This window comes from Serpula lacrymans, assembly GCF_000218685.1.
Source record: "Serpula lacrymans var. lacrymans S7.9 unplaced genomic scaffold SERLAscaffold_16, whole genome shotgun sequence".
NCBI classification, from domain to species: Eukaryota; Fungi; Basidiomycota; class Agaricomycetes; order Boletales; family Serpulaceae; genus Serpula; species Serpula lacrymans.
In genome coordinates, this window is record NW_006763305.1 from 348,948 (window position 1) to 376,266 (window position 27,319).

The 27,319-nt window shown below is 43.1% G+C and overlaps 7 protein-coding genes across 7 annotated transcripts; 3 read left to right on the plus strand and 4 right to left on the minus strand.

Moving 5' to 3' along the window:
• Positions 1–43: 43 nt before the first annotated feature.
• SERLADRAFT_479059 (uncharacterized protein) lies at positions 44–2,651 on the minus strand (the record flags this gene model as incomplete). The annotated part of the gene is made up of 13 exons (XM_007323596.1): positions 44–329; positions 384–513; positions 566–655; positions 705–829; positions 879–1,022; positions 1,085–1,398; positions 1,450–1,612; positions 1,666–1,813; positions 1,869–2,024; positions 2,080–2,290; positions 2,339–2,400; positions 2,449–2,580; positions 2,638–2,651. 12 exons carry the CDS (start codon positions 2,576–2,578, stop codon positions 191–193), a joined length of 1,812 nt encoding a protein of 603 aa, XP_007323658.1.
• Positions 2,652–3,990: 1,339 nt separating this feature from the next.
• On the minus strand, positions 3,991–4,866 carry SERLADRAFT_479062 (uncharacterized protein; the record flags this gene model as incomplete). The annotated part of the gene is made up of 4 exons (XM_007323597.1): positions 3,991–4,259; positions 4,330–4,464; positions 4,518–4,686; positions 4,738–4,866. Coding segments are annotated over 4 exons (663 nt in total), but the record flags the coding sequence as incomplete, so codon positions are not given.
• Positions 4,867–5,597: 731 nt separating this feature from the next.
• SERLADRAFT_442997 (uncharacterized protein) lies at positions 5,598–8,987 on the minus strand (the record flags this gene model as incomplete). The annotated part of the gene is made up of 10 exons (XM_007323598.1): positions 5,598–6,014; positions 6,071–6,391; positions 6,444–6,626; positions 6,919–6,994; positions 7,044–7,198; positions 7,263–7,682; positions 7,732–7,914; positions 7,960–8,181; positions 8,239–8,676; positions 8,775–8,987. 10 exons carry the CDS (start codon positions 8,985–8,987, stop codon positions 5,598–5,600), a joined length of 2,628 nt encoding a protein of 875 aa, XP_007323660.1.
• A 196-nt stretch (positions 8,988–9,183) lies between these two features.
• SERLADRAFT_442998 (uncharacterized protein) lies at positions 9,184–10,844 on the plus strand (the record flags this gene model as incomplete). Its single annotated transcript, XM_007323599.1, has 5 exons — positions 9,184–9,450; positions 9,508–9,900; positions 9,959–10,216; positions 10,268–10,417; positions 10,467–10,844. The coding sequence occupies 5 exons, from the start codon at positions 9,184–9,186 to the stop codon at positions 10,842–10,844; spliced, it is 1,446 nt and encodes a 481-aa protein (XP_007323661.1).
• Positions 10,845–11,635: 791 nt separating this feature from the next.
• On the minus strand, positions 11,636–12,642 carry SERLADRAFT_411571 (uncharacterized protein; the record flags this gene model as incomplete). Its single annotated transcript, XM_007323600.1, has 3 exons — positions 11,636–11,929; positions 11,987–12,070; positions 12,136–12,642. The coding sequence occupies 3 exons, from the start codon at positions 12,640–12,642 to the stop codon at positions 11,636–11,638; spliced, it is 885 nt and encodes a 294-aa protein (XP_007323662.1).
• Positions 12,643–13,742: 1,100 nt separating this feature from the next.
• On the plus strand, positions 13,743–15,493 carry SERLADRAFT_479064 (uncharacterized protein; the record flags this gene model as incomplete). Its single annotated transcript, XM_007323601.1, has 5 exons — positions 13,743–14,147; positions 14,223–14,430; positions 14,517–14,651; positions 14,708–14,816; positions 14,896–15,493. The coding sequence occupies 5 exons, from the start codon at positions 13,828–13,830 to the stop codon at positions 15,117–15,119; spliced, it is 996 nt and encodes a 331-aa protein (XP_007323663.1).
• A 2,405-nt stretch (positions 15,494–17,898) lies between these two features.
• On the plus strand, positions 17,899–18,198 carry SERLADRAFT_443001 (uncharacterized protein; the record flags this gene model as incomplete). Its single annotated transcript, XM_007323602.1, has 1 exon — positions 17,899–18,198. One exon carries the CDS (start codon positions 17,899–17,901, stop codon positions 18,196–18,198), a length of 300 nt encoding a protein of 99 aa, XP_007323664.1.
• Between the last annotated feature and the right edge of the window lie 9,121 nt (positions 18,199–27,319).

A 27,319-nucleotide genomic window follows, 5' to 3' on the forward strand; every position in this document is an offset into this window, starting at 1 on the left:
TTGTGCTGTAACTGAAGCGGTAGATCAAACCCGACTATATATTATAATTATGTTATTTTTGCATCTCGATACTTCCATGGATACAGTATGCTAGCGGCCAATCTTACAAATAACAAGTGCAATCTAGTATACAAGAAATGTACATCTATGTATATGTACCTGTGTACATCGTGGAAACCCAACAATTAAATTATATCCCGACTCTTCGTCTGGGTGTCTGATTAACTCGAACACTTCCAGGTCTTGGAGTACCCGGAACGATGATTCGAGAACTGGTTCCGCTGGACGTCTTGACAGAGATTGCATCCTCTGCTTCCTTCTTCGCATTTCTACATCGTTCTCGTTAAAAGCCTGTACTGTCAACAATATGTATCATTACGTACGCTTCTCTTTGGAGGGCAATCGCAGTTTCAAGTTCTGCGCGTTTAGAGAATTCGCGATCCGCCTGCTTTCTCATCCCTCGGTCATCAAAGTTCTTCTCTTTTACGGAGTAGAACACGGATCCCAGTTCCGCTGTCATGATTGTTAGCCTAACAGGGGATGTAATAAGATGAACCGCACAAACCTAGCCAGTATGCGTCGATAGAAGTCACTTGTGTCATGTATTCTTTTGACGTTAATATCAGTTCATGATAGACAACATACGTTGGTGTGTCTGAACGGAAGATTTAGCCCGGCACGAGAATCTAAAGATGCATACTCACATCCTAATCCATAAAGCGCACTAGTAGGATGAAGATGCGTGGGTAGACCAGATCGAATGTTGACAAATTCTCCTATACCTTTGACGCGTGCGGCTTGATGGAAGTAACCAGCAGTAATGGCTTTCCTGTCCGATTATTGATAAAAGTCATTAATTATGACTACGATCACATTACCTAAGAATATCGAAATCGGTCCCAGCAGAGATAATCTCCATCTTCTGGAAATTCATGATATCTTCCAACTGAACACGCACTTCTCGGGCCTTCCGCAATAGCTTGGGGTGCAAAAAATGGCGCATCGCCCAATCATCGCGGAAACTGGGACATTCAGTCAGTGTGACTGATATGGCTAATCTATCATTGACAGGAAGAAAACATACCCATGACTCTTCCATTGGTTGAAAACATTAAGTAACGTCAAATGGTCGCTTTCGGGGACGTTAAACTTTTCTCGAGCCGCGTCCGCCTCTTCCATTCTTTCTTTTGGTCTGTAGAACACACTGGGGACTGACAACATTGAAACAATCGTCAACATTTCTGCAGAGCATTTATACTCCACAGACGCGATGAGCATCTTGCCCATTGAAGGCTCCATAGGAAACTCGGACATCTTCCGACCAACCGAGGTCAGGTCGCCAACATTATCAAGGGCACCTAGCACCCATAGTTGATACATCGAATTCAGTATGTTTGCCTGGGTGTACAACATCAAAGGGGTGGCGAATAATCACATTTTATGACATACCTGAGGTGGGGGATCCATAAAATCGAACTCAAGCAAGTTTTTCACTCCTAGAGATTTCAATAGGAGCACCGTGTTCGCCAAATTGGTCCTCTGGATCTCAGGTATGGTGCTTGAGAACATCTCGTTACGGAAGGCCATTTCAGTATACAGCCGGTAGCAAAAACTGCAGAACGTAGTTAGTCACTATTGGCCAGACCATGGTGTTGGGATGCCTACCCCGAACCTGTGCGCCCAGCTCTTCCTGTTCGCTGATTTGCATTCGCTTGGCTGATTGGAGTAATCTGTAAAGCGTCCATTCCGACTTTGGGGTTGTAAACTTTGAGTTTGGAATAACCGGCATCAACGACGTATAGTATACCATCAACTAAACAAAAAAACATGAGGTGATTAAAAACAAAACAGCTGCGGAAAGAGGGTACCGGTAAGAGATGTTTCGGCAATATTTGTCGCAACGATAACTTTACGACGTCCATCACTGGTGGATTCAAAGATCTTTGCTTGTAGATCAGCAGGCATCTGGGAGTAAATGGGGAGAACAGCGAGTGGTGCTGGCTCATCCAGTTGGGACAAACGTTCTAAAAAGAGTAAGCGTCGGTACAACTCAACAAAAGCACGCACAAGTAGACTAACCTTGAACGACCTGGCATGTGATTTCGATATCTTCTTGACCAGTCATAAATACCAGTATGTCACCGGGAGGAAGGGATAGATGAATTTGGAGAACCTGTTTTACGGCGCCATCTACATAATCATCGCATGGAGACTTCGAGTGGTAAATCTCAACCGGGAATGTACGGCCTGGAATTGTGAATGTGGGAGCATTACCATAGAAGGAGGAAAACTAACAGGGAGTTTAGCTATAAATAATTAACAAGCCAATTTAATTCACCTTTTCAGCATTCATGGTAGCGGAAGTGACTATAAGTTTGAGGTCTCTCCTTCTAGAAAGAACTAAGATCCTGTGTAAGCTTCGTTCATGGGCGATAGAGACAAACGCACTTTTGCGAAGCAAACCCATGAGAACATCGGTACTTAGCGACCGCTCATGAGCCTCGTCCAAGATGATTACACTATATCGGTCTAGATCTCCCTCGTTTAACGACTCGCGAAGCAATACACCATCCGTCATATCTGATAGACGTATATAGTAAGCTTTAAGACCCCACGTCGGAAAGGCAAGGAACGTACATTTTATTTTCGTGTCAGACGAAGTACAATCCTCGAAACGAATAGCATAACCGACAGTAGAACCTAATTTGCACTACACAAAATTCATGAGTCTTGGATATAAAGCGTGGTGGACCATACTGACCTCCATCTCTTCCGCAACTCGTTTAGCAACAGACATAGCAGCTACCCGACGAGGTTGTGTGCACCCAACGAGACCATGTGCGCAATAGCCATCTTCGTGTAGAAATTGCGCAAGCTGCGTGGTCTTTCCGGAACCAGTTTCACCGACTACTACGACCACTACATATTACCGAAGGTCAGCACACCTTTTTTTCCCATGGGTAAAAGAGACCAGCAAAATTAATTACCTTGATTATCTCTGATTGTCCTCAAAAGATCTTCACGGCAGGCAAAGGCAGGCAGGTACTCCCTTTGCTCTTTTAGAGTCCTATTTTTGGAGAAAGAGCTAACCCCTGCAGATGTCTTCAAATGACTAGCGAATTTAGAGTCTCCTTTATAATCTTCTTTTACCCCATCCTTAGCCTTGGCTTCCTCTTCCGCTGTAAAGGACCACTACGTGAATGTCCAACTCCGGGAGTATGGGGAGGGGGAGAATAGAAGTGTGAACTTACCTTGAGCATCAGCTTCCTCATCTTTCACTCCCATGATATTTCCCAAAGCAGTGCCTCCTAGAGAAGCAAGCTTGGCAGCAGCCTTAGCTCGTTCAGCTTGCTCTCTCTTCTCTTTGACAAGGGGACTTCCCTTCTTCGAGAAAATTGCCATGTCACTAGTGGGATCCCTTATAGGATTTATGGGGTCAAGTTGCTTAGTAAATACGGTTCTCCCGTCTAAGAAAGGAGGTTTGAGGTCATGGACCATAACATGAACGGTTGATTCCGACTCGTCCTCAAAGTCAAGATCGACAGCTTTGCGAGTAGCCACACCAGACGTGAGCATTCGATTGGCTTCCCAGAGATCATTATCTGCGTTCTATGAATGATGAAAGTTAATTAATATTGAACACTGAAAATATGATGAAACCAACATACATATTGGGCTTGTCTGGCAGATATCTTCTTCTGTATATTCCATTAAAAATCAGCGACATCAGTGATATTTAAAAAATTATGCAGCGCATGCTCGCACCACTTGTTTTGAAGCTATTTCGGCTTGTTTCAGGGCGTTCAGGTCTTCATATTGAGATAGCGGGTTGTGATCTTCGTCACCAGCTACACCGCCCTCTTCTGCACCTGTGTACCAATCGCGATCCAATTTGACCTGCTCTTCTTCCCATTCTCGAGCATTAACTCCGAGCAAACCGTCGACATCTGGACTTACGCCTCTAGGGGCTCGAGGAGTAGGAGCATCCCATGCCCGGTTTCTGGCTCCACCCCACCCTACACCGTCTTCTGAGCGACCATGCCGAGGGGTCGAGTCCCATCCAACATTAGGAACACGAACACTGGGCGCCTCCGAGCGTGGTGTCAGGTCCCAATTTCGACCATATTGCTTATCCCGCTCCCCATCAAAGTCACGCTTACCGCTCCATCCTCGGTCACGATCACGGTTCAAGCGACGTTGGAAATCACCAAGTCCTCGTGTTGCGTCAGCCCTATTTTGACTCGGGGCAGCAATTCCTTCTATAGACGTAGATGTAGACATTTGAAGGTTAACATACTACTTTTTTACTTCAAAGTAGTCAAGACGTACCTCGCTGCTTCTCGCGGTTCTTCCTGTAATCTTCGAGTTTTTTACGTGCAGCGTCGGACAGACCTCCTGGATGAGATGGTGTCTCTTCCCCTCTTTGACGAATATTATTATTGCGAGAAATGGGAAGGTTTGGAACTGATTGAACAGAGATAAATGCCATGACAGCCGGTGAGCACAATAAAACATACCTTTGAACACTGGGTCCCCTTGGCCGTCTATGCGAGGTCTCTTCCTACTTCCGTTGGAGTCAAGAGCTGCTGCTTCTCTTTTCTCTTTGGCAAGACGATCCAAGCCCAAAAGCGATCCTCTAGGCGTTGGTGGTTCTATAGGTTTTGCAGGTTGTCGAAAAGTATGTTTCTAAATACCAGAGTGAATTCCGAGAATGTTGTAGTTGTGAAAGATACGTACTATATCTTTTTGCATCAGTCCTCCACGCCTGACAGGGTCTGGCTCGAGTACTTCACTATCATGGACTGTGATCCCCTCAATTGGTTGCATCAGGGATTCGTTACCTTAAGCTTGTTTACAAGGTCACTCAGCCGATAATTGTGGCTGAGAGCAGACACTTTTTGCTATTTAGTTCTCAGCTCGGAAAGTTCCTGCGCTTTGCTATACGCGCCAACTGGAGCGCGGAAATGACCGTGTCACTCGAAAACTACCGCAATTCATCTTGTAATCTGCATCTCGAACATTCAGACGTTTGTCCCGACACTGTCTACCCGTCAGAGTCATTGGCGCCAGAACCCTTGCATTTTGAAATGCGGTTAGGCCTAAGCGAATTTTAAGCGAATTTTCGCATTTTACAGATGAAGTTCAATGAGTATCGTTGGATTGGTGTGGAGCAACCGCAACACTTCTGTAAGCTTATGAATCTTGTGTCGGAAAAATCCAATTCACCTGATCAGGACTGCTGGAGCATGCTGCGAGTACGGTGTCGCCTGACGACCTTATGAGGGAGCTGGAGTATCAGGTAAGGTATGAGCGGGCCCTATAAAATCATAGTGCAAATGAAAAGCCTATCATCATGTCTTATGAGACCTTACAAGGGGAATAGAGGACGTGATAAGATGTGATCAAGCTCTATAAAATCGCAGCGAAAAATGAAAAGGCGTCATCACACCTTGTTTAAGAACTAAGAAGTCCTCGAAGGCTATTCAGGGCTCTGTGAGGCCAAATCAATGGTCCATAATTCGAACGACGTTAGGTTGGATCAATTTTAGTGCCAGAGATACAAGATTCATTAGTACAGTTAGATAATACAGTAGGAATCACTTTGAAAAGCGTAGAAACATGTCGCCGTCTACGGTATCGTTGAGATAAAAGCGACCCTCCCTCATTCCAAACGCTGTAATCATATGTGCCCCACGAATAAAATATTTCACCAGTGCGAACCTGCTTTCCCTTGCCTCCTCATAAAGACGAGCACCAGCCCATTTTGTCCTTGGTTTTGTAGTGGAGGGCTTGAAGTAATTGACGAGGACGACATCATATGTTTTGGACTTGATATAACACCTGTAAATCCCTATAAGTCGAGCCGGTGTGGGTTTAACAGTGTCCGTGTTGATGAGTATGCAATCGTGGCGGGGCACTCCATTGAATCGAGGGTTACACCTGAGGATATCTCGCCCTTCGGTCCAGTCTTCTTGCGACTGGTACCGAAGATAGACGCAATGATATTGTCGGATCTATTGTATGGCGTACTAAGATCAATGAGACCAAAAAACAACATAAATATATATACCTTAATGGGTTCAACACCGAGGCTAGCATCCGGAACATCAATCGAAAAAAACCGTCGCAGAGACTTATCAAATGCTGAATGCATGGTCTCCATTGCAATAGAGTCACTCAGGCTTGTTGGCGATCCAAGTGTCCAGTGGTCGTCTGTACTCTCTATTATGTGCTCTCTTGTGTCCTCTGTCTCGGCCTGCTCTGTTGTATCCTCTGTCTCAGCTTCTCGTGCGTTCCCTACCTGCTCTTGTTCTTGTTGTGCTTTGTCATACTCGTCAACGACCATACGTAGATACGCAATGGATTCTTGATTCTCGTCTATTCGGGCCATCTGTAGAATAGTTGTGTGATTTTCAGATTTTGATAGAAAGACAGGAGCATACCTGTGGATCCGTGTTCTTGCAATTAGTCTGTTTGTAAGCTTGACGAACCTCCTGGTGAATTCCTTCACCGACTCTTGTTTCATAGTTGTCAGTAGCACCCTTTTGTTGGATATCCTCAATAACATGATTGACGAAATGTTGTTTGAAGAAATCGAATGATTTTCCGTAGTCTCTTGAGACGTCCTAGTAAATTGTTAGTGCCAGCAATTCATTGATTCTACAAATGTAGAATAGTTACCTCACAAGTGTTCTTATAGGATAATATTATGCTATTTATCTGTTGCAGCCGCTCGTCAGTCAAACAGGACAATCCAATCATTGTCCGATATTGAGCATAGGCCCGAATGCAGTGGACAAGTGAACAGTCTTCGGGCAGAAGCTGAACGACACAAGGTAGTATACACTAAAATAGCAAAGTAAGTACTTTGAAAATACTGCGTTGAGAAATGTCTACCTTTAGAATATCAAAAAATACTTGACCATCTGCGTAATCAACTGTTGTGACATTACCAAAGTGTTTAAGGTTGCGCCAGCGAGAAACGTTTCGCATGCTGGTGTCGAGTTTTTAGCTATGATTCAATGATAATCATGAAGACTCACTTCCTTGCTAGCTGCCCTTTGACTCCATCTTCGGCTAGAACACTAAGCAACAGGGGCCACAAGTGTTTCCCCCACTTTCCTAAGTCGTCCGAGTGAAGTTTGTCGTAGGAAACTGATAGATACGGGTCCGAGTAGTGTAAAGACCAGAAGAAATTCTGTAAATATAGAAAATACATTATTTATAGGATTATCAGCGATGAATACAGGGTATGCACTTACCTGCGTAGCATGAAGCCCCCGGCTCTGTAAGATTCGTTCAGCTTCGCTTTTGTTTGGCGCTCGAGTAGAATCAAGATAAGCCTTCTGCATAGTCTTGGTAATGCGGGGCTCAAATGTTCCATTGATGTTATGTAGCTCGTTGTGATGAACCAAACATTTGGGGCAGGGGTAATTGGCAAGTGCAGCCCGCGTTGCTGTAACCGCACAGCTCTCTTCTCCGTCAAGAGACTTGATTGGTATTCCAGGGTGAATAATCCTATTATGTGAGTCGCCACATTTCATTGCCTCCCCATGGCGTGCTGGTCGTTGTAAGGTCTTGAAAACAATGCCAAGAACTTGATGGTATACGTCTCTCTTGAAATGCGCCCACTCAAGGGTCTCGGCTGAATTGCGGTCTGTTGGGTCGGCCGGGTCTTCAGGCTATGGTAAAGTAGTAAGAACTCTCTAGGGGATAGAGAGAGAAGCACACCACCGGCATGTAACCAATCAGTACCCCCCCTCCATTACCAGAAGCATTCCGTACTTCACGAGGTAGGAATGCTGGCCGAATAATCATTGGGTGCTTTCGCACTCGTTTTGTTACATTCCCCTTGTTGAGCCAGAGGGAGACCGGGAGAAAGCAGTGTGGGATGTCGTCTTTGGGAAGCTGATCCTGGAAGAACGTAAGTGAAGTACTGTATAATACATAGAAACGCACCTGTATATCCCACCATCTATTACCAGTGCTAAACTCATCGTATATTCGAGTCTTGAGAGTGACCCGGCCATTGCGCCTACAAAAGAATTTCTTACACGGATACCAGAATATCATGGATGATAAGCTGGCATCCATGATCCAGTCACAATATACTTCCCAGGGATCGCGATACACGAAACTGAAATGAAATGTCTCACCCAAATAAACGGCTGAGACATTCCCCTCTCAAAACTGTAATGAAAACATTAGACCAGACTTGAGTTTGAAGTTTTGGCTCACCTGAGGACATAGTTTCCGTGCTTTTTTCAATGAATGTTCTAGATCGACGTGGCTTTGCAGTGTGATTGCCGTTTCACGTGCCCATCCACCGTGTATACCACGTAACTGTGTGTTGATGATGTCCTTGCTAAATAATCCTTTTACAGCGGTTTCTGCATACTCAAAGTCTGCACGAGTTCGGAACGGAGCCCATGGTTTGCTGTTGATGCCACGGACATTGAAAGTACTGTAGGTTGTTGGTGTGTCTAGTGAGATAATGGTTGGTTCCTTGATGCCGCTGTGAGGGTGTGGTATGACTTGAATAAAGCTTGAGGGACGTTCATTGTGCACCTCAGAGTCTAAGTCCAGCGAAGATTCCTGGTGCGATGGTTCTGCTTCGTCAATTTGTGCCTGATCTTCTCCATAAGCAGTTTTGTTGAATGTAAAGTCGGGACTGGACTATGGGAAACAGTGTAGTATTAGTATAAGAAATGGGAAGGCACTCAGTACCGTAGCAACCACATGCATAAACAAACATGGAGATATTATTTGCTTACATTTGAGTCTAGTTTGCGCCGTTTTTGAGGCACAGGTAAGTCATCCTGTGGGCGCGATTTATTGACTTGAAAGGATGGAGCTGTTGCAAGCTCATTATGATGACGTTTGCAGGCTTCCACATGTTTATCAAATCGACGAGAGCTTCGAAAACTGTTGCAGTATTGGCACCAAGGGCCCTGGCAAAGCTTCTTTGTCCTAGTAGATGAGCGCATGTTGATGGATTTGAGTGAGCTTGAGCTGATTCTACTAATTGCAGTTGATAATGGAGAACAACCATATCTTTGACGGCATCCTACGTCATGTTAGATTGTCGGACTTGAAAACTACCTACGCACCATCAACAGTTTTCCTAACTGCGAGTAACTCAAACCCTCAATATTGTCCTTCTTTTTAAATTCACAGCCTACAATGGAAAAAAACCGTAAAAGAGAACGACGAAGGGTGCCTACAAACAGAGGGAGTGATCAGAGCAGAGACCATGTCCAAGAGACGGACTTACATCATGGAGCACAGCCAATGCAAGACTGGGGCAGGGATGATTCGACTTTGAGCGATACTCGAGGACAGAATGCTCAAGTCAGTGAAGACCATGCCATGAGACATGAAGCAGACACACCTGAATTACATGGTGATCTGAGTGTCAATCAGACAATGTCCCCACGAATGCTTTATAAGGTACGCTGATGTTAATCTGGGAAGATTAGCAAAATATACTGACTCACCTAATGTCAGGTTGCTCGAGAAGCTCAGATAGCGGTCAATTTGGCCAGAGAGGAAACAAGGATTTTGCGGCGAAAATACGACGATTTGCTGAACGAGACTGAAGACCCTGAAATCTCGAGTCAGCAAGGTCCCCCCAAAAAGCAAGAGCTTATGGACGTCGGCAGTGAGCTACAAAGAAAAATCAAACATACCAAGCAGCTGGGGCAAAAGTTCCTTGTGACGTCCATGCTATGGATACATGACCCAGTAAATACATTCAAGACAACTCGTGACGATCAATATAGTCCACTGGGCCGGTTTGAAAACATTGAGCAAAAGATACAAGGTCAGATTAGTGAGATATACGCAAACACACCTCGTGAACTTGTTGGGATGATTGGGCAGGATTGGTTCGTATCTGCTGTGAGTAGAGTCTTTTCATTCCTACCACGCCTCCTTGAACTGAGCGTATGAAAATGAGTTCCGCGACGGGATGCAGGCCCAGCGGTCAAATGGTGCAAGCCGTCTTCGTGCATGCGGCAACACTATCTTTGATTGTTCAGCGGCCGATTTGAAGACATCTGAGGCAAGGCGAAATAAATTTCTCAATAAAATTGGGTGGAGGATGAACAGCAAAGGACACTCAGCTTTCAGCCTATGGAACGTTGAGGTCCTCCATGCTGATTATTCTGGGAAGTTCGACGTGAATAAAGTCTTCCTTAACCCGCTCTTGAAAGTGGTAAGTGTCTTCCTGTCAAAATCAGATTTATTGTAGCTGAGAAACTCCAAGGTCCTATCCTGTGTCATTCGAGGACCCGGCTCAATTGTGGCGATGAAAAAGGGGATGCCTTATGAGGGCGCGCGAAGTACCGAAACTCTGGACGTTAAATGGGGCCTCCAGCACACCACACCAGGCATGGTTGCATGCGCCGCTATTTTGGTAAGTAAAATGCCTAACCCAACACTAATTATTACTGAATTTCCCTTAGGCACGATGGGTGCTCTCCCCTGATAGTATCCTGAAAGAGAGGGGAGCTCAGTCCGGCATTAATTGGCATGAAGATTTCGACAATTACCTTGAATATCTCGAAATTGGGCTGGGAAAAAGGAAAGGGAGTGTACTCACTATCTTCCGCGAGTGGGACAGAATACTTTTCCCACATACCACAAGTGGCCTCGGAGGTCCACTGAACGACGAAGACAGGGAGGAGGCAATGAAAGAAGCGATGGATGCATTGAATCAAGACGTTGAAGAGCTGCCGCCTAGTGATCAAGAACATGATGATGATGGTGGCGTGATAAGGGAGGGGAACGATCTAGGTCCAGGCGAATCAGATAACGGCCTCGAATCAGAAGGGGAAGCCTGAGACCAAGAACCAAAGTATGATTGGTAAGTGATGTCAATGGTAATTCTCTGTCGGGTCTATGTTGCTCACCAATTTGTCTAGGGAGAGCTCAGTCGTGGGGTGAATGATACTGAACCCGTCAGAAGAGCCATTAGTCCACAGTTAACTTAGCCTGGAAGCTCGCTCCCCCCCATCCTCCTGTAATTATGCAATATCTATGTGAATCATTTCTGTGTGCACATGATCAGGCTGACGACAATAAGAATGATAAGAATAGACCAGTGCCCAGAACGAAGTAATTGACTTTTGAGCAGCCTATGCTTATCACAACAAGAAGCTTAACTTTCATCGATCTGAATCTGGACTCTGGTCATGCGGCACAAGCATGTATGGATCAAATGGGTAAGTGACGACAACTATTCTCTGTCGGATCTACGTTGCTCAGCAATTCGTCTAGGAGAGCTCAATCATGGGGAAGATGATACTGAACCCGTCAGAAGAGTCCTGAGGCATTGTAATTCAGACCAACTCCCGGGTCCCTATTGTCATTGACAATGTAATTAGACAATATCAGTATATTATTTAAATTATTTCTGTCCACATGCTCAGCTCCGATGGGAATGATAAGAATAGACAACTGTAACCCAGACCCAATCTAACTTAGCAACAGAGTTTTTGATCTTTCAATACATGTTGTCGTCGAATGTTGATTCAGAGTGATATAATTCACACTAAATCCCAGGTTCAAATAAAACTCGGTAGGATTTCTGATAGTATTCATACATTGGACAGACAAGGACAGTATACATTCTCTACTTATTCAGGCACTCACGGAAAATATTTTCCAGGGCCAAAGTCTGACCATCGATTGCACAAGTTACTCCTTTCAAAGCCTCGCTGATGTCTTGTGCCCGGTTCTCAATTCTATCCAACCTTTCACTGATGCCGGGGCTTCCAGTGCCCTGGCGCATCTTCTGTGTTGTTTTGCTAGGTGTTATCTCCAATTGAGAGATAACAAAACGGCGGGCCTTGCGAGGTGTGATGGGAACAGGGACAACTTCGTTAGACGGTAAGTCCACTTGAGCTGATGCGTCTTGTTTGGTAGGCTAATTAAATTACAAATAATTAGCAAAATCAAGGAGATATTTACAGCCAGTACATACCTCAACATTTTCGTCCCCTATCTCTCCGACTCGACGTTTTTTCACGATCCTTGGTTGCAACCCTTTTGAATGATGAAGGGTAAACTAGTATTAACAGTGTTCATAAGTCAGTCAGTGCTATGTGCGATCCAAAAATGAGGCACACTCACAATGATCTCTTCGTCACTAGGATTGGGAAACGGCTTATCCGGTGATGACTTTTTGGTGAGTCCTGAACTCGGAACAAGCCAAGGATATTGACTGCCGTGGTCTTCAATAGGATGTGATTGCAGGTCATACTCGGACTCTGGGCTCTGACTTTTACTGTCAGGATCTTTCCAAGATTTTCTGACACTTTCATCCTCGGGCTGGTATGAACTGTGTTGACCCCCAACTTCTGCTCTATCGCTGACTAGAACATCTGGCTCAGGCTCTTTTTTGATGCTAATCCCCCCACCCTGACTTGCTTCATCCTCCAACTCAGCATGTGCCTTGCTATTACCAAGGATGACCGAGGCAGCGTTGTTTCGTGAAGAAGAACGAGAGCTATAGTAATTGCGGTGGTAAGTCCGACTTGGAGGGTTTTTCTGAGAGCCCTGATTGCCGCTGCCTGGGGCTGGCACAGGGCTTTCTGACTCCGTGTCGCTGATAACAATGACTGAGTTTTCTCTTTTCATCTTGTAGGTAGGAGTCGACGAGAAATGTAGATACAGTGAGTTTCGGCAATAAATTAGATTCAAGTATGCTCTAGTAATGTGACGTCGATTAATCCACACGCCACTACATTGCATTTATAAAGGTCCGTTGTTGCCATCGTGTTGCTGTATTATCTCCATCTCCTCCTCAGTCAACTACAGAACTCATTGAGAAGACTCTACCACATCAATGAATACCACTCCAAGTCCCAGCCATCCAACCCTTCTTGTACTCAATGCAGTGAGTAATATCAATCATCAATACTGTAGACATTTGGATTTGATTTCACACATTTCAATTGACAGGATCTTGCTTGTAGTGTCGTTTGGTCATCAACAACTGGGGCTGCCTTTGCGCTTGTGGTATCAATATTATTATGGTAAGCATTTTGTTTCTCTTTTCATTACCTCACATTCACATGCCTCGATTTCCAGATTTCTGTCAGGACCAGAACTCACGAGGAACAAGTCATTTTTGACGACAATTGTCACAAATTGATTTTTGTTTTAACTAAGTGCTTCTACATTTTTGCTGTTACCTTACAGTTGTAGTTGTATACTTGTAGTGTCCTCCTGATTGATAAATATAACCTGACTTTTTTACTTAATTTCCATGCCTTTCGTTTGTGTGATTTGGGGATATCCGAGTCAGCCAAACTGTAAAGATACTAATGATGGCACTTCAGTCATGATCGAGATAATATTAGCCATGATCCGGCTGAGATGAATTATCAGCACTAACAAGGAAACTGCTAGACCAAGCCTGTCTGGCCTGTTGCTATCTGCCTGGTTGTGCTGGTCGCGCTGGTCATACTGGTCACGCTGGTTGCACTGGTTGCGCTGATTGGACTGGTTTGAGTGGTCTGTCGCACATGTCATATATGGTCTCATAAATGAGACTAGGTATCTAATGATGGTTGATCTTACTAGGGCGTAATTTCGATCATGACTTACAAGGCATTGTTGCAACGTTTTGATTCTTTTAAGGCTACCTAAAATCTAACGACCTGAAGTGGCCATTCTAGACCTTGTATGGGAAAATGGATTTTTCCGACATGATTTCGTACAATGGCCCGGTTTTTGTGTATATACGCAAACATGCACTTGGGAGCCCTAGGATAGACTCCACAGTATTATCTTGATTCTGATCTCTCATATTTGCTAGTCATGGATCAATCCCTTTTCAAAGATCTCACCACCTCTCGTGGAATAAAATACCACTACTTCTACTCTCCTCCTACTGATGTGGCCAAGCCCGTGTTGCTGCTTATCCACGGTTTCCCGTCTACGTCGTACGACTGGCATCGCGTCACGCCCTTCTTCCTCAAGGGTGGATTTGGAGTGCTTGTCCCTGATTTGCTGGGTTATGGTTTGACAGACAAGCCGAAGGACACTGCAGAGTATGTTGCGAGCAAGGTCTGCAAGGACCTGATCGATATCCTTGATTTTGAGAAGGTCGAGAAAGTCGTAGCTGTTGGTCACGATTGGTGCGTTTGTACTAACCTGATTAACGCTCTCGTTCAACGGCTCTAACGTCGTCGATCATCGCCGTTTTCGTCCAGGGGCTCAAAAGTAGTATCTCGTCTTGCGAACTTCTACCCAGAGCGTTTCCTCGCCTTTGCATTCTTTGCGGCTTCCTATATTGCTCCAGCAACAGTGTATGATTACCAAAAGCACATTGAAATGTCGCGTAGCACCGTGGGACATGATCAGTTTGGCTACTGGGAGTTCTTCGCGGAAGAGGGATCGGATAAGGTGATCGAGCAACATGTGAGTAATTGTCGTCTTTGGACATGGTTGTGTTAAGTTATGGGACTTGCTCGGGGTGTTGATAATGCTGATACGTTATTGCATAGTGGGATTCTTTCCACAGTATAATATTTCCACATGATCCGTTGCTGTGGAGATCCAACGTGGCACCATTGGGAGCGTTGAGAGTATGGGTGCAAGCTGATCGCAAAGGTTCCCTTCCGCACTATCTTACTGAAGAGGTCCGTCCTTTCATATTACAGCCCTTGATTCACTCATTAAACTAGGCTATATGTAGGACAAAGCTCAACAATCTAAGAACTTCTTGAGAGACGGCATTCGGGGAGGCCTGAATTGGTACAAGCTTATGATTGACAAGCCTTCACTTGGCGCTGAGGATGACAAAGGTGCGCATAGAGCGCGTGTCCTTTGACTATCGAGCTCACCCCAGTCACCGAATTGGATCACACGTACTTCGCGCAATAGCTATCCCGATTTCCCGCTACGACATCTCTCACCCTACCTTTTTCGGCGCCGCTTTACAAGACCAAATTTGCGTGGCGTCTCTTGGACGTGCTGCAATGGGGAAGCACTGCACCAATGCGACGATACGTGAATTTGATGCTGATCATTGGGTGATTTTGTCGCATGGAGAGGAAGTTGCGGATGCTTTGACGCAGTGGGTTTTAGAGGAGGTGTTGAAGGAGTAGGAGAAACTCGGAAACACGGAGGACTTGCTTGAAACGGTGCGAACGAGGACAAGGGCAGATGGTTATTTTGAAAGGAATGTGCTTCCTCTATGATTTCATTTCCGCTTTTTAGGGAACATGTATAACAGGCAATGGTGCACTATCATGTGAAGTATATTCCTGGACCCAGAGGTTCCAGGTTTCCATTTCGACATTGAGGTTTTTTTTTTCTTCCCGGAACTTTTATACCTCTTATGTACCGATCTGCATGACTCGCCTTCATTTGTAAGCAATTCGTATGTCTTGATTGATACCGCTGCCTCTTTATTCTCATTTCCTTTGCTTTCCATTCAATATAGTGGCTTGCATGGTAGCAGACAGAGCCAGATCCTGACATACAATTTTTGGAGCACCTACAACTAAGTGTGGCAGAATCAGGGTATGATCAAACAATGTCAATTATCAGAGATACCTGCAAAACAGTACTTTAAATGAGTTGGTGCTGAAAAACTTTACGTCGCCGTTGGGTGCATTGTAGAGATGAATGCTAACTCACCACAACAAGGGGACCAAAACACAGAACAACTGGGTCCAGGTCTGCCCTGGAGGGCCATGTGATGTATATGTTTGAGTTTGAGAGTTGCTTAAATTTGGCTTTCCGAGTCATTTTTGGCGTGTATTTTTCCGCTCACATATCAGTACTGAATTTTTGGTTCATGCAAATTTGTTTCTTGCTGGAATACTTGGTTGGGTCTGTGTTAGCTCTAGCATCTGTCTTACAGTACTTCTTGACCATCATTTATTTGTGTGACAACTAGGGAACGTCCTTGGGTTTAAGTATATGACACTGGATTTGCACAAAAAGTGCACATGCAGTTGCCTTGCGCGACACACATATATCTCACACAGATGGTAAATCTGTGCACACACATTGCAAAGCCCACCCACCCACCCACCCACACACACACACACAATTATGCTCACATATGCATTTTCTTTGTATTAAACTAATGTAAGGTATATAGAAAGATAGAAACCAGAAAATATAACTAAACGACTGTAATGAAAAAAGAATAAAATGAAAAGAGTGACTAAATATTATTCTGGTTGTGAAGCTATCAAAATGCTGGGAATGAAAGTCCATAGATATTGACCACTTGGACATTTATAGACCACAGGGATAGCTGTGATATCTGGCTTAATATCAACTGATCCAAGGCAGTTGAAAGTGGGGCCAAAAAGGCTATCATTGTCTGAGTCCAAACCATGAACCTCATCAGAGTTGTGAGAATCATTGCTCATCCCTGTACTACTTTCATCACAATTCTCATTCCAGGACTTAAAGACAGATTTTGGAATGTTTCTATGAAAAGCTAGGAATATTCAAAGATTAGTTTGGCCCAACAATAATCAGATGCTCAATACTCACCAATATAGATATTTGAATCTCCAACACTCCCTTTTTCTTGCCCTTTGTATCGCTGGAGGTCAGCACCAATAGGCTTCTTTTCAGGTACTACTAAGATTTTCCTATTTTCCTTATTCACTAGCTTCCAGGGACATTTATATGTTGCTTTCCCTTTTTCTGCAGCCTCAACGGCCCCCAGGTAACCAAATGGCAGAGGAAACAACTTACAGAAGAAGCTGTTGACTTCTTCATGCGTCCAACGTGGATTAAATCCAAGATTCTTGCACTGGAAGGGCACAGCTGTGCTTTTTGAGGCATGCCAGGTCTGTAAACAGTTTGGGGGCATCCTTCTTATTAAATGGCCATGTGATAATTCAGAAAGTGAGTGGATCCATTTAATGCATTTGTCCCAAATGGATGTTACTTATATCAAGAAAGTTGATCAACACTATATAGGAGTTGACAACAACCAGGTCTTTACTAGCATGTCGTCCATGGCCCTTTGGGGGCCGCTTTAGACTTCATCCCTGACTGTTTTTGCTAGCCCAAACTGACCTTCAGGATTGGAGGAACAACAAACCCCATTATTGGATCCGGTCATCTTACTGAAGATGTCTAGTACAGGGTTTTTACCTCCAAGAACCACATTTTTCCCTCTGCAGTATTGGATGAGTTGAGCCATAAGCTGCATATTGGATTGAATAAATAACTAGCAAGAGGAAAATAGTGGTGGGCTGAGCGAGTGAGAATTGACACTACAATTCCACTGTCTGTTCAAGTAGTGACAAAATCAAAATTTATTGAAGCATTTGTAATACTATGTCTGTAGTCTGGTTTTCCCCATTGATTACTGTTGAAATGTAATCAAACTGTCTTCGAAAATAATTAAAACTGAACATGCTTGACACCATAATTTAGCCTGACTTTGCCATATGGGGTTTGTGAGAGAAGTATATAAGTCTCTTCCTCTACGGCCACCAATATTGATCAAATCATTGCTACCCCAGTTTATTACCATACTTTTTATCTACCTTTTGTAAACACATTTATATCACCCTACATACATGATAGTTTGGGACAAAAGAGGGCCCATTTATCAAAAACAGAGAGACAGTATCTGCGATCTTCACAGCGGTGTATCGATCCAATTTGTCATTGGTGAACTCCTGTGTATGCACAGAGACGATTTAGAACATTGGATAGCTACCAAACAAAGCTATACACATACATTTCTGTGGTGTTGCAAATTTGAAGCACCAGAAATAGAAACAATAAAATCAGCATCACTATGTACCACTACCCCCCAGATCAAACAAGAATCAATCGAACCTGTCTTACCCAAGAAATGTCGAATTCACACAATTTTGGCAAGTAGAACCATCAGTAAGCAGCATGACAGACAGCATGACCAACCTAATTGGGGCATTGCCGGAAGCTAGATCCAGCCAGACTCAACCGACAATACCGGCCGGTCTAACACCAGAGATCCAAGAATGGATGCAGAGAATGATGGAAGCAGAAGTTGCCAGAAGGGTGACAGAAGCAACAGAAAGAGAGGGGCGGATGAGGGCCCATCAGGCAGCAAAAAGAGCGGAGGAAGAGGCAGTGGAGTACAGAGGATTATGGGAGCAACAGATCACTACCAATTCCGGGATACAAAAGAATGATGGAGGAGGAGAGAAGAGAGATTGAGGAAGGATTAAAAGCGCACTTGATAATCCACCTACTTTCAACAGCGATCAAACAAAATTTAAAAACTTCATAGAACATATCTCACTTCACTTCGAAGAAGACCTAGAATACTTTGGAGATGAAAAGAAGAAGATAGCTGTGAGGCAACGATAAACTATAACAAAAACAAAACCTGTCTCCGACTGCACTTGCAGGGAGTAAGGGGTTCTATGAGCCTGGTTATCGACAGATACTAGAGAATATAGCAAGTAGAGGATGTAGGAGTTAGGACTCAGAGATTTCTGATAAGAGGTAAAGTGGATAATTCAAGTAATAGAAAACTAAAGAACTATACATGAATAGGTAAGGCTTTATATAGCTAACCGTCCGTTGCTCAGACCGAAAGGAGAATAGATGAAAGGTGGTCTGAGGAATAAATTGTCCAATAAGATAAAAGGAACAACTATCGTACAACTTTTGAATGATTAATCAGCTGGTGAGAGAATTGTACTAATAATAGGTGTTTGTCACGCGCGTTCAGGAACCGTATCCTCATGATGAGGTACAATCTGAATCAAAGCATTTATTAGTATATCCAGGCCTTAATGGGGCTTGGAGCTGGTTGGCGAGATGCCTACTACCAGTCCCTTCCCATTGTGCTGGCTGGCTGGGAGTGATACCCAGTCTCTGATCTGTGATATAAAGTGGTAGTGGTGGTTAAGAAAGCCTGTGAGGGCTATGAAAAGTAAGATAGCAAACGATACCTCTAGCCCTAGAGCCAGAGATGTAATGGGAAAAGCGTTTGAGAACCAAGACATAGAGAAGATAAGAAAATAGTAAAATGGTCCTTACAATAGCCTTCGTGCTATCATATATGAAAGAAGGAACAGCCACGAGCTTTAGAAGCAAATGGCTAGAAGATAAAATGTCCGTTATCTCAGCACTGGAACGGGCACAGTACCAAAGATGGGCGATCTTTGAAAAAAGGCTAACTGAAACCTTCAAAAACAATTATGAAGAAGAAGCACAAAACAGGATCTTATACCTAAAATAGAGTAATAAGACTGCAAGAGACTTCTTCTTAGAGTTTGATAGTCTACAAAGGAAGGCAGGATACAAGGATGACTCCATTCTGATCACCCTGCTAAAGAAGAACATGAACTATACACTTGTGGACAAGCTCTAAGTCAGCGGGCTGCCACCAAACAGATACGGGGAGTGGAGGAAACTACTCCTAAACTACTCCTAAATCATGATCAGTTATGGAGGAAAAGAGAGAAAGAGAAGAAGGGGTATTTTGGTCAGATGGAGAGGACCAAAGACGGAACCGGAACTGTCTACACGGGTGCTGGGCAACCCATGGAGATAGACAAAGCCAAATATAGAAAAGAAGGACTCTGATTCAAATGCGGAGTCAAAGGACACATCAGAAAGTTCTGTTCCATGGAAGGGAAGAACAAAGTTGACTTGCGTGCAATGATAGTGGCATTGTCAAAAGAAGAGCGTGAAGCTCTGAAACTGGATTTTTAAAGAGGCAACTGATGAAGCATCAGTCAGCCAAGCCCAAATATGTCAATCCTTACTCTGTTCTCCCTGTCAATTATTTCACATGTACTGAAGAGACAAATGAAAAATAATTATACAAAGAATCAAAGACAAAGAAAGAAGTAAGTAATGACATGAAAGATGCAAACCAGAAAAGGGGACTGGTAAAAGAAACCCCAAACAAAAGTACAACCGCAGCAGAAGCGGCGCACAGTGAAATAACAGATGCAGCTACAGTGTTGATGATGAGAACTGTAGTTAGAACCACACACAAAAACAAACTAACACACAATCCTCCCAGATTCCACGGAACTTGTTTATGGGCTTTGCCTCCTAGAACAGTGGGTGCTCTGGTTGTTTGTGGGGTGGTATGTATGAAGATCCTTCAAAGTAAAACCCAGAGATGTATGGGTGTGGGTTTTGAGGAGGAGGGATAGTTGGAATATAGAAAGACAGGGGCTTTGTGGCGAGTATAGATGAGCACTATCTTGCTAATTGTAGCACAAGGTAGGTTTGAGAACGACAAGATGATGAGGTTCCCAGTGATAGCAGGCTCCTGACGCACAAACTGTAGTGCTCAGAAGGACTCTAATTGAATGGGATGACAATGACTTCAAAAGTGGGAAGTGACGATGACAGCAGTTAACAGTAGTAGCAGTGGGAAGTGTTGTGACCACACTGGATCACAAGCAGCAGAGTAGTGAACTTGAAATTAGAGAAGAAGTCTGGATTTGAGTTTCTTGTTGTTTTACAAGGTAAAATACAGGGGTTTATATAGTGAAAGAAAAGTAGGCTATGCACAGCGAGAAAGAACATGAAGGAGGAATGTATGCTGATGAATCCTGCGTAGGTAGTACAGGATAAGATTGTCAAAAAAAGGAAAAGAAAGGGATAGAACAATGAATGCTGTGAGTAATGTCACAGGTTTGTACAGCCATAAAGTAAAGTCCAATAGCAAAAAGAGAGCAGGAAAATCATGATGTCATGGGAAGATGCAGTAAAAAAAAAAGGGCAAGGCAAAACACTATCAGTATCAACACAGTTCCTTTATTGTCAGTCAGGCATTCTAAAAAATATGTGTCCATAAAAATGATTCAAAAATCAAAAATAATCACACTGTAAATGAATGTTCTGCTGAAAAAAAAAAAACTGGAGCCACCGGTCCACCACCTAGTCCAAATCCGACAGTTCCATGGCCTTACCAATAGACTGGTTGTGTTGGACCACCTGGTCAAACGAGGGAGGGAGAGGAGTAGTCCCAATTTGGAACAAGTGAGTCCCAGGCAGCGTGTGGTAGGTGTAACTGTAGCGAAGACGATGGACAAAAGATAAGTGTACCCAAGTGAATGGGACAGCGATGAACATGGGCAACGCAAGGGGATGAACCTTCGCCAGCTCAAAAACTACCCACCCACGCTCCAACCAGGCAAGACGAGCGACCAAGGTTTTGATAGTATATGATGGTAGATTGACGTCATAAAGATGGACCTGTTGCCCTATTTGAACCGGCCACCGGGGCTTTGCTGATATCAGCAGTGGCACATGGTAGTCAACGGATCGGCAACGGAAGCGGATAGGAAGTGGTGACATCAGAAATGGTGGGGGTGCAAATAAGATGAGGAGGAGGAGGGTGGAGGTGACGAAAAAGTGGATTAGAATGGGGATCCAGAAACGACCGTCACGTGAGAATAAAAAGGAGAGGAAGGGGCCCATGGTGGGGCTAGGCAAAGGAAGGGGAGTAAGGAAAACGACAAAAACGAGGGCGCAATGCAATGTGTAGCCAGGGGCGACGCGAAAATTTGCCGAAATGCCGAAATGCGGAAAGTACCAAATGGAAAGCAAAGGTGAGCGCAACTGGATTGCTATTCCACGTGGCACTGTGCCTGTGTGGTGCAAAGGCGAGTCTTTTTGAATATTCGCTTCGTTATTGACACCTGTCCATGCTACCAATCAACTTTGGTGCATGACAACGGTGGCAGGTAGATCACTGAAAAGTGCAGCATCAGCAGCGGATACTGAAAGAATTCTCATACCTGATATGGCGTACTCTACGGAGAAAAGCGCAGTAGAGACTATGAAAGACAGGTCAGGCACCCCTGTAAATAAAAACCTAGAAAAAGAAAAAAGGAAACTGATGACAGCAGCATGGACTCACAAATGGGTAGCAGAGAGACTTAAAGACCAACAGGAAGAAAGATCCATTGGAATCTTAAACACCTGAATGCACCATAAAAGAGGAAAAGAAGCAACAAGAGAAACAATCAAAGAACTCAATACACTATCATTACATGACACTGAGTTAGCTATCTTAAAACTTCATACCCCAAAAAAGTACATCCGAGGAATGCAGTGAACCAAACGAATATCACCTGCAGGTTGACAACGCTAGACACGCAAAGATCAACGATGATCCAAGCACTGCTAGACAGCGGATGTACGGGAAGCTGTATAGATTCCGAATTTGTAAAAACTCAAAAATATCAAACACATAAGATACCGAGACCAATACCAGTATACAATGCTAATAGAACTCTGAATAAAGACGGAGCCATCAAAGAGTTCATTGAGCTTAAAATGGAAATTGATGATCATTCCAAAAGAATTCATTTTGATGTTACCAATCTTGGCAGTGGAAGGATGTTCCTAGGACATGAATGGTTATCAAAACATAATCCAAGCATTAAATGGAAGAAATTGGATGTAACAACCAAGAGTTTGTTACTCTGGCGCACAACTAGAACACACTATAGAGATAAATGATGAGGGAGTGGTTACCCTTTAAGCTTCAACAAGTTAGTTGTGAGGATACAACAGGAGGACTCGCTAAGGAGTCTCCTTGATCTATTGGGGTATATATATTACTACAGGTTTGTTTGTACATGTGTACTATACAGTTGATGAAGGCAGTGGCTGATGATGTCATGGGGCACAGCCCGTGTAACCAGCTCCACTGCGTGAGAGACTTGTATCTAAAATAGAAAGAAAGGCAGCGCAGCACGAGAAAGTGGAGTTTGAACAAAAGGGAAAGTGCCGCATGGCACGGAGTGTGAAAACTACAGTAAAAGATTAAAGAGGAGAATGAAAATTAAAGGTCCGAAAATGTGTTATTGTAACATTGGATATAAAGTTTGAAAGATGTCCGGAGGAATGCAAACAAAAGGTCAAACTCTCTGATCCAGAGGAAGACCCGGAAACATACTCCGAAGAAGTAGACTTCCCAGAAGGGGATCAGCTGATCCAGGTAGATCTACTTAATTATGAAGAAACCAGAATTCCAGAACATCTTTACCAGGTAAGAGCTACAGACACAACTGCACAACAACTTGCTGAGGCCGCTGGGAAAGATCAAAAGGAAGGAGGCTTCAATAAGATAGTCCCAAAATATCTCCACGATCATAAAGACATATTCAATAAAGAGAACTTTGATACACTGCCAGAAAGACGTGAATGGGATCATGCCATAGAACTAATCCCAGGAGAACACAAATTAGATTGCAAGGTGTATCCCTTAGCATTGGGAGAGCAGGAACAACTGGATGAGTTTATCAGAGAAAATTTAGAATCAGGCAGGATACGCCCATCTAAATCTCTGTTTGCTTCACCATTCTTCTTTGTAAAAAAGAAGGACAGAAAACTCAGACCCATACAAGACTATCAAAAACTAAACGACATCACCATCAAAAATTGATACCCACTACCACTGATAAACGAACTAGTGGATAAACTACGTGGAGCCAAATACTTCACAAAGTTAGATATACAATGGGTACAACAATATTTGAATTGTGGAAGGAGACGAAGAGAAAGCAGCCTTCAGAACAAATAGAGGGCTGTATGAACCATTAGCAATATTCTTCAGTCTTACAAATTCACCAGTGACCTTCCAAACAATGATGAATGCATTGTTTAAAGATCTAATTGATGAAGGAAAGGTTGTAATATACCTTGATGACATCATGATTTTTACAACAACTATCGAGGAACATCGGGCAATAACGCGCCAAGTACTCAAAATATTACGAAAGAATCATTTATACTTGAAACTGGAAAAATGTGATTTTGAAGAAACCTTGGTAGAATACCTTGGTTTAATCATATCACAAAATGAAATCTGCATGGACCCAATCAAAGTAAAAGGGATTACAGACTGGCCAGAATGCAAGTCAAAAAAGGAAGTACAAGCATTCTTAGGCTTTGTTAACTTCTATAGACGCTTCATAGAAGGGTTTGGGTTGATCGCCAAACCACTGACCAAATTAACTGGAAAAGAAGAGTTCACATGGGGACCGGAACAACAAACAGTGTTCAAAGAACTCAAACACAGAGTCAGCTCCACCCCAGTCCTCGCTTTACCAGCCAATAACAGGAAGTACAAAGTAGAAGCAGATAGTAGCGACTTCGCCATGGGAGCAGTACTATCACAACAACAAAATGGCATATGGAAACCTATCACATATCTCTCAAAAGCGTTAAACCCAACAGAACGCAATTACAAGACTTACAATAAAGAACTCCTAGCCATTATGACGGCACTAGAAGAGTGGAGACACTATTTGATTGACGCAAAAGAGGATTTTGAGATCTGGACAGACCACCAGAATCTTTTATACTTCAAACAACCTCAAAAACTCAATTGAAGACAGGCACAATGGGTCACAGAGTTAAGCAATTACAAATTCACATTACACCACACTCCCAGAACCAAACACATAAAAGCCGATCTACTCTTGAGACGAGCCAATCATGATAGAGGGGCAGAGGACAATGAGGATATCATCGTACTAAAAGCATAACTTTTTATACGAATGACCCTCACACCTGAACAGAGAGAAGCAATGGCTAGATCAGGTCAAGAAAACGTAAAAACATATAGATGGATAAAAAGGAGGATGACTAACAAGGATGACCTAATAAAGAAAGTAAAAGAAAAAATAGAAAAAAAAGAGGACAGATGGTGGAAGGATCATTAAGGGTTCATATCCTTCAAAGGAAGGATGTATATCCCAAAAGACGCAAAACTCAGAGAGAAAATCATACGTGAAAATCATGACTCTATCATAGCCAGCCACCCAGGACAATACAAAATGAAAGAACTCATCACACGAGAGTACTGGTGGCCATACATGGACAGAGATATCAGAAGATACGTTGAAGGATGTGAAACATGTCAAAAAACCAAACCAATTCATCAGAGAAAAGCGGCACCACTCCATCCAAATGAAATCCCTACATGACCTTGGGAAATCATAACTGTTGACCTTCTAGGACCTCTACCAGAATCACACGGCTACAACATGATTATGATAGTAGTAGACCAATTTTCAAAAATGATTTGAGTAATACCAACGCAAGCAGAATTCACATCAGAAGGAGTAGCGAGATTATTCTGAGATAACGTCTTCAGACACCATGGATTACCCAAGTAATCTCAGATTGTGGAACTCAATTTGTCTTGAACTTTATCAAATATCTCTACATCCTTTTAGATATTAAGGGAAACCCATCTACGGCTTATCACCCACAAACAGATGGACAGACCGAACGAGTAAACCAAGAGATAGAATAGTATCCCAGGATATTTGTAAACCATAAACAGACAGATTGGGCAAAATGGCTACCACTCGCAGAATTTTCATACAATAATAAAGAACACAGTGTGATTGGCTACTCCCCATTCTATCTAAACAATGGTCAACATCCAAAAATGATAACAGACACTAAAAGAGAAGTAAAGAGCAAAAGATTGGAGGAATCTGTAGAGAGGATGAAGGAGAGCAGAGAGGCGGCAGAAAAATCACTGTATAAAGCAGCAGAAAACATGAAAAAACAATATGACAAAAAGAAGAGAGATTCAATTGAGTACCAAATTGGAGATAAAGTATATGTAGAAGCCGCTCATATACAAACAGACAGACTGACAAAGAAACTTGATGACAAAAGACACAGCCCTTTTGAGATAGAAAAGAAAGTAGGATTAGGAGCTTACAAACTCCGACTTCCCGGAAAGTGGCGAAATGTACATCCAGTATTCAACAAATTGGTTTTAACCCCATTCTGAAAAGCCGAATTCCCATCACAACAAAAACCAAAACTGCCACCACCGGCGATAGTGGAAGGACAGAAAGAGTACAAGGTGGAAGAGATACTAGATTCACGAATAAAAAGAACAAATTAGAATACCTAGTACATTGGAAAGGATACCCTAAAGAGGAACGCACATGGGAACCCAAAGGGAACGTAAAAAAAACTCCCCAAAACTCCTACAACAATTCCACACAAAAAACCCTAGTACACCCTGAAGAATCCGATTTGCATTACACTTCCAAGCATTTGAAAATTCCACCGAAACTCCGAAAATCCGACAAAACCTGTTTAATTGGGAAAACGGTAAACTAGAAGCATACTCTCGAGACGAGAGTCCTAAGGAGGGGGTAATGTCATGATCCCTTACTTCTGACACTTCAATTTTGACTGATAACGAACCCATCATATCTCTTATCTCTCAAAATCTTATCTAATCATAGTCACATGATCAAACACGTGACCTATGATGTAGTCACTTACAAAGACAATTACCAAGTGCCTCATGCCTTACGCATGTCGCTCAGTCAGTACCTCATTTATAACACATGTTCTCTAGTATATATACAGCTACCTCTTGTACATATCCCCCAGCTGTTGATTACATCTTTATACTGTAACAACCAAGAGTTTGTTACTCTGGCGCACAACTCAGACAAGCAAGAGAGAAGAGAGAATGAAGGGATCACCCCTTAGGTTTCAACAAATTTGTTGTGCTAGACAACAAGAGGACTCGCTGAGTCCTTCCCCATGTATTGCTCCTGTATATATACTAAAATACATGAGGTACTGTACAGTTGTAAATAAAGTTTAAAGTCCGATGTTTTAGCATGTGACCCGTCACATGGTGAGCCTAGACACTTGGTCAGGTGATGTGTCACATGATTGGTCATGTGACTATGAAAAGTCCGAAAATGTAAAGTAAAGTAAATGGTCACATGACTGGTCATGTGACTTGGAAAAAGTAAAGTAAAAATACGAAAAGTGAAGTGTAAGTAGGTACTGGTACGTCAATTGTAACATATACATCGTTGTTAGACCCTGCTTGCAATTCAATTACTAGACCTCCGTTAGTTCGGTATAGGGTCTGGTTCTCACAGTGACTTTCTGGATATTTCAGAGACTGTTGGAACTCTGACTGGGCAGGAAACACTGAAAAATCTGAATTATTTCCCCTCATTCCAGTCAGTCATTGTACACTATGGTATTGTGTTTTTTTCAGTTTTTTTTTCAGTTTTATAATAGAATGACAATGTGCTATCTATATAGAGCTCTCAAGTGTTGTCATCTGTGCAGCATCATACAGTGTATTACTTTGCTGAAGGCTCGTACATATTTCAGGTAAGTTCTGCACTCATTCACCTATAATTTGTTTTTATTTCTATATCCAGGCTGAGAATACACTATACAAGTTGCATGGAGATATATTGCCAATGGCATCTAGAACTTTCTGAGATATGTTTGCTGCATCCAAGGATGTGCAGTTAGACACAGTGGATGGTGCAAGTGATGAGCA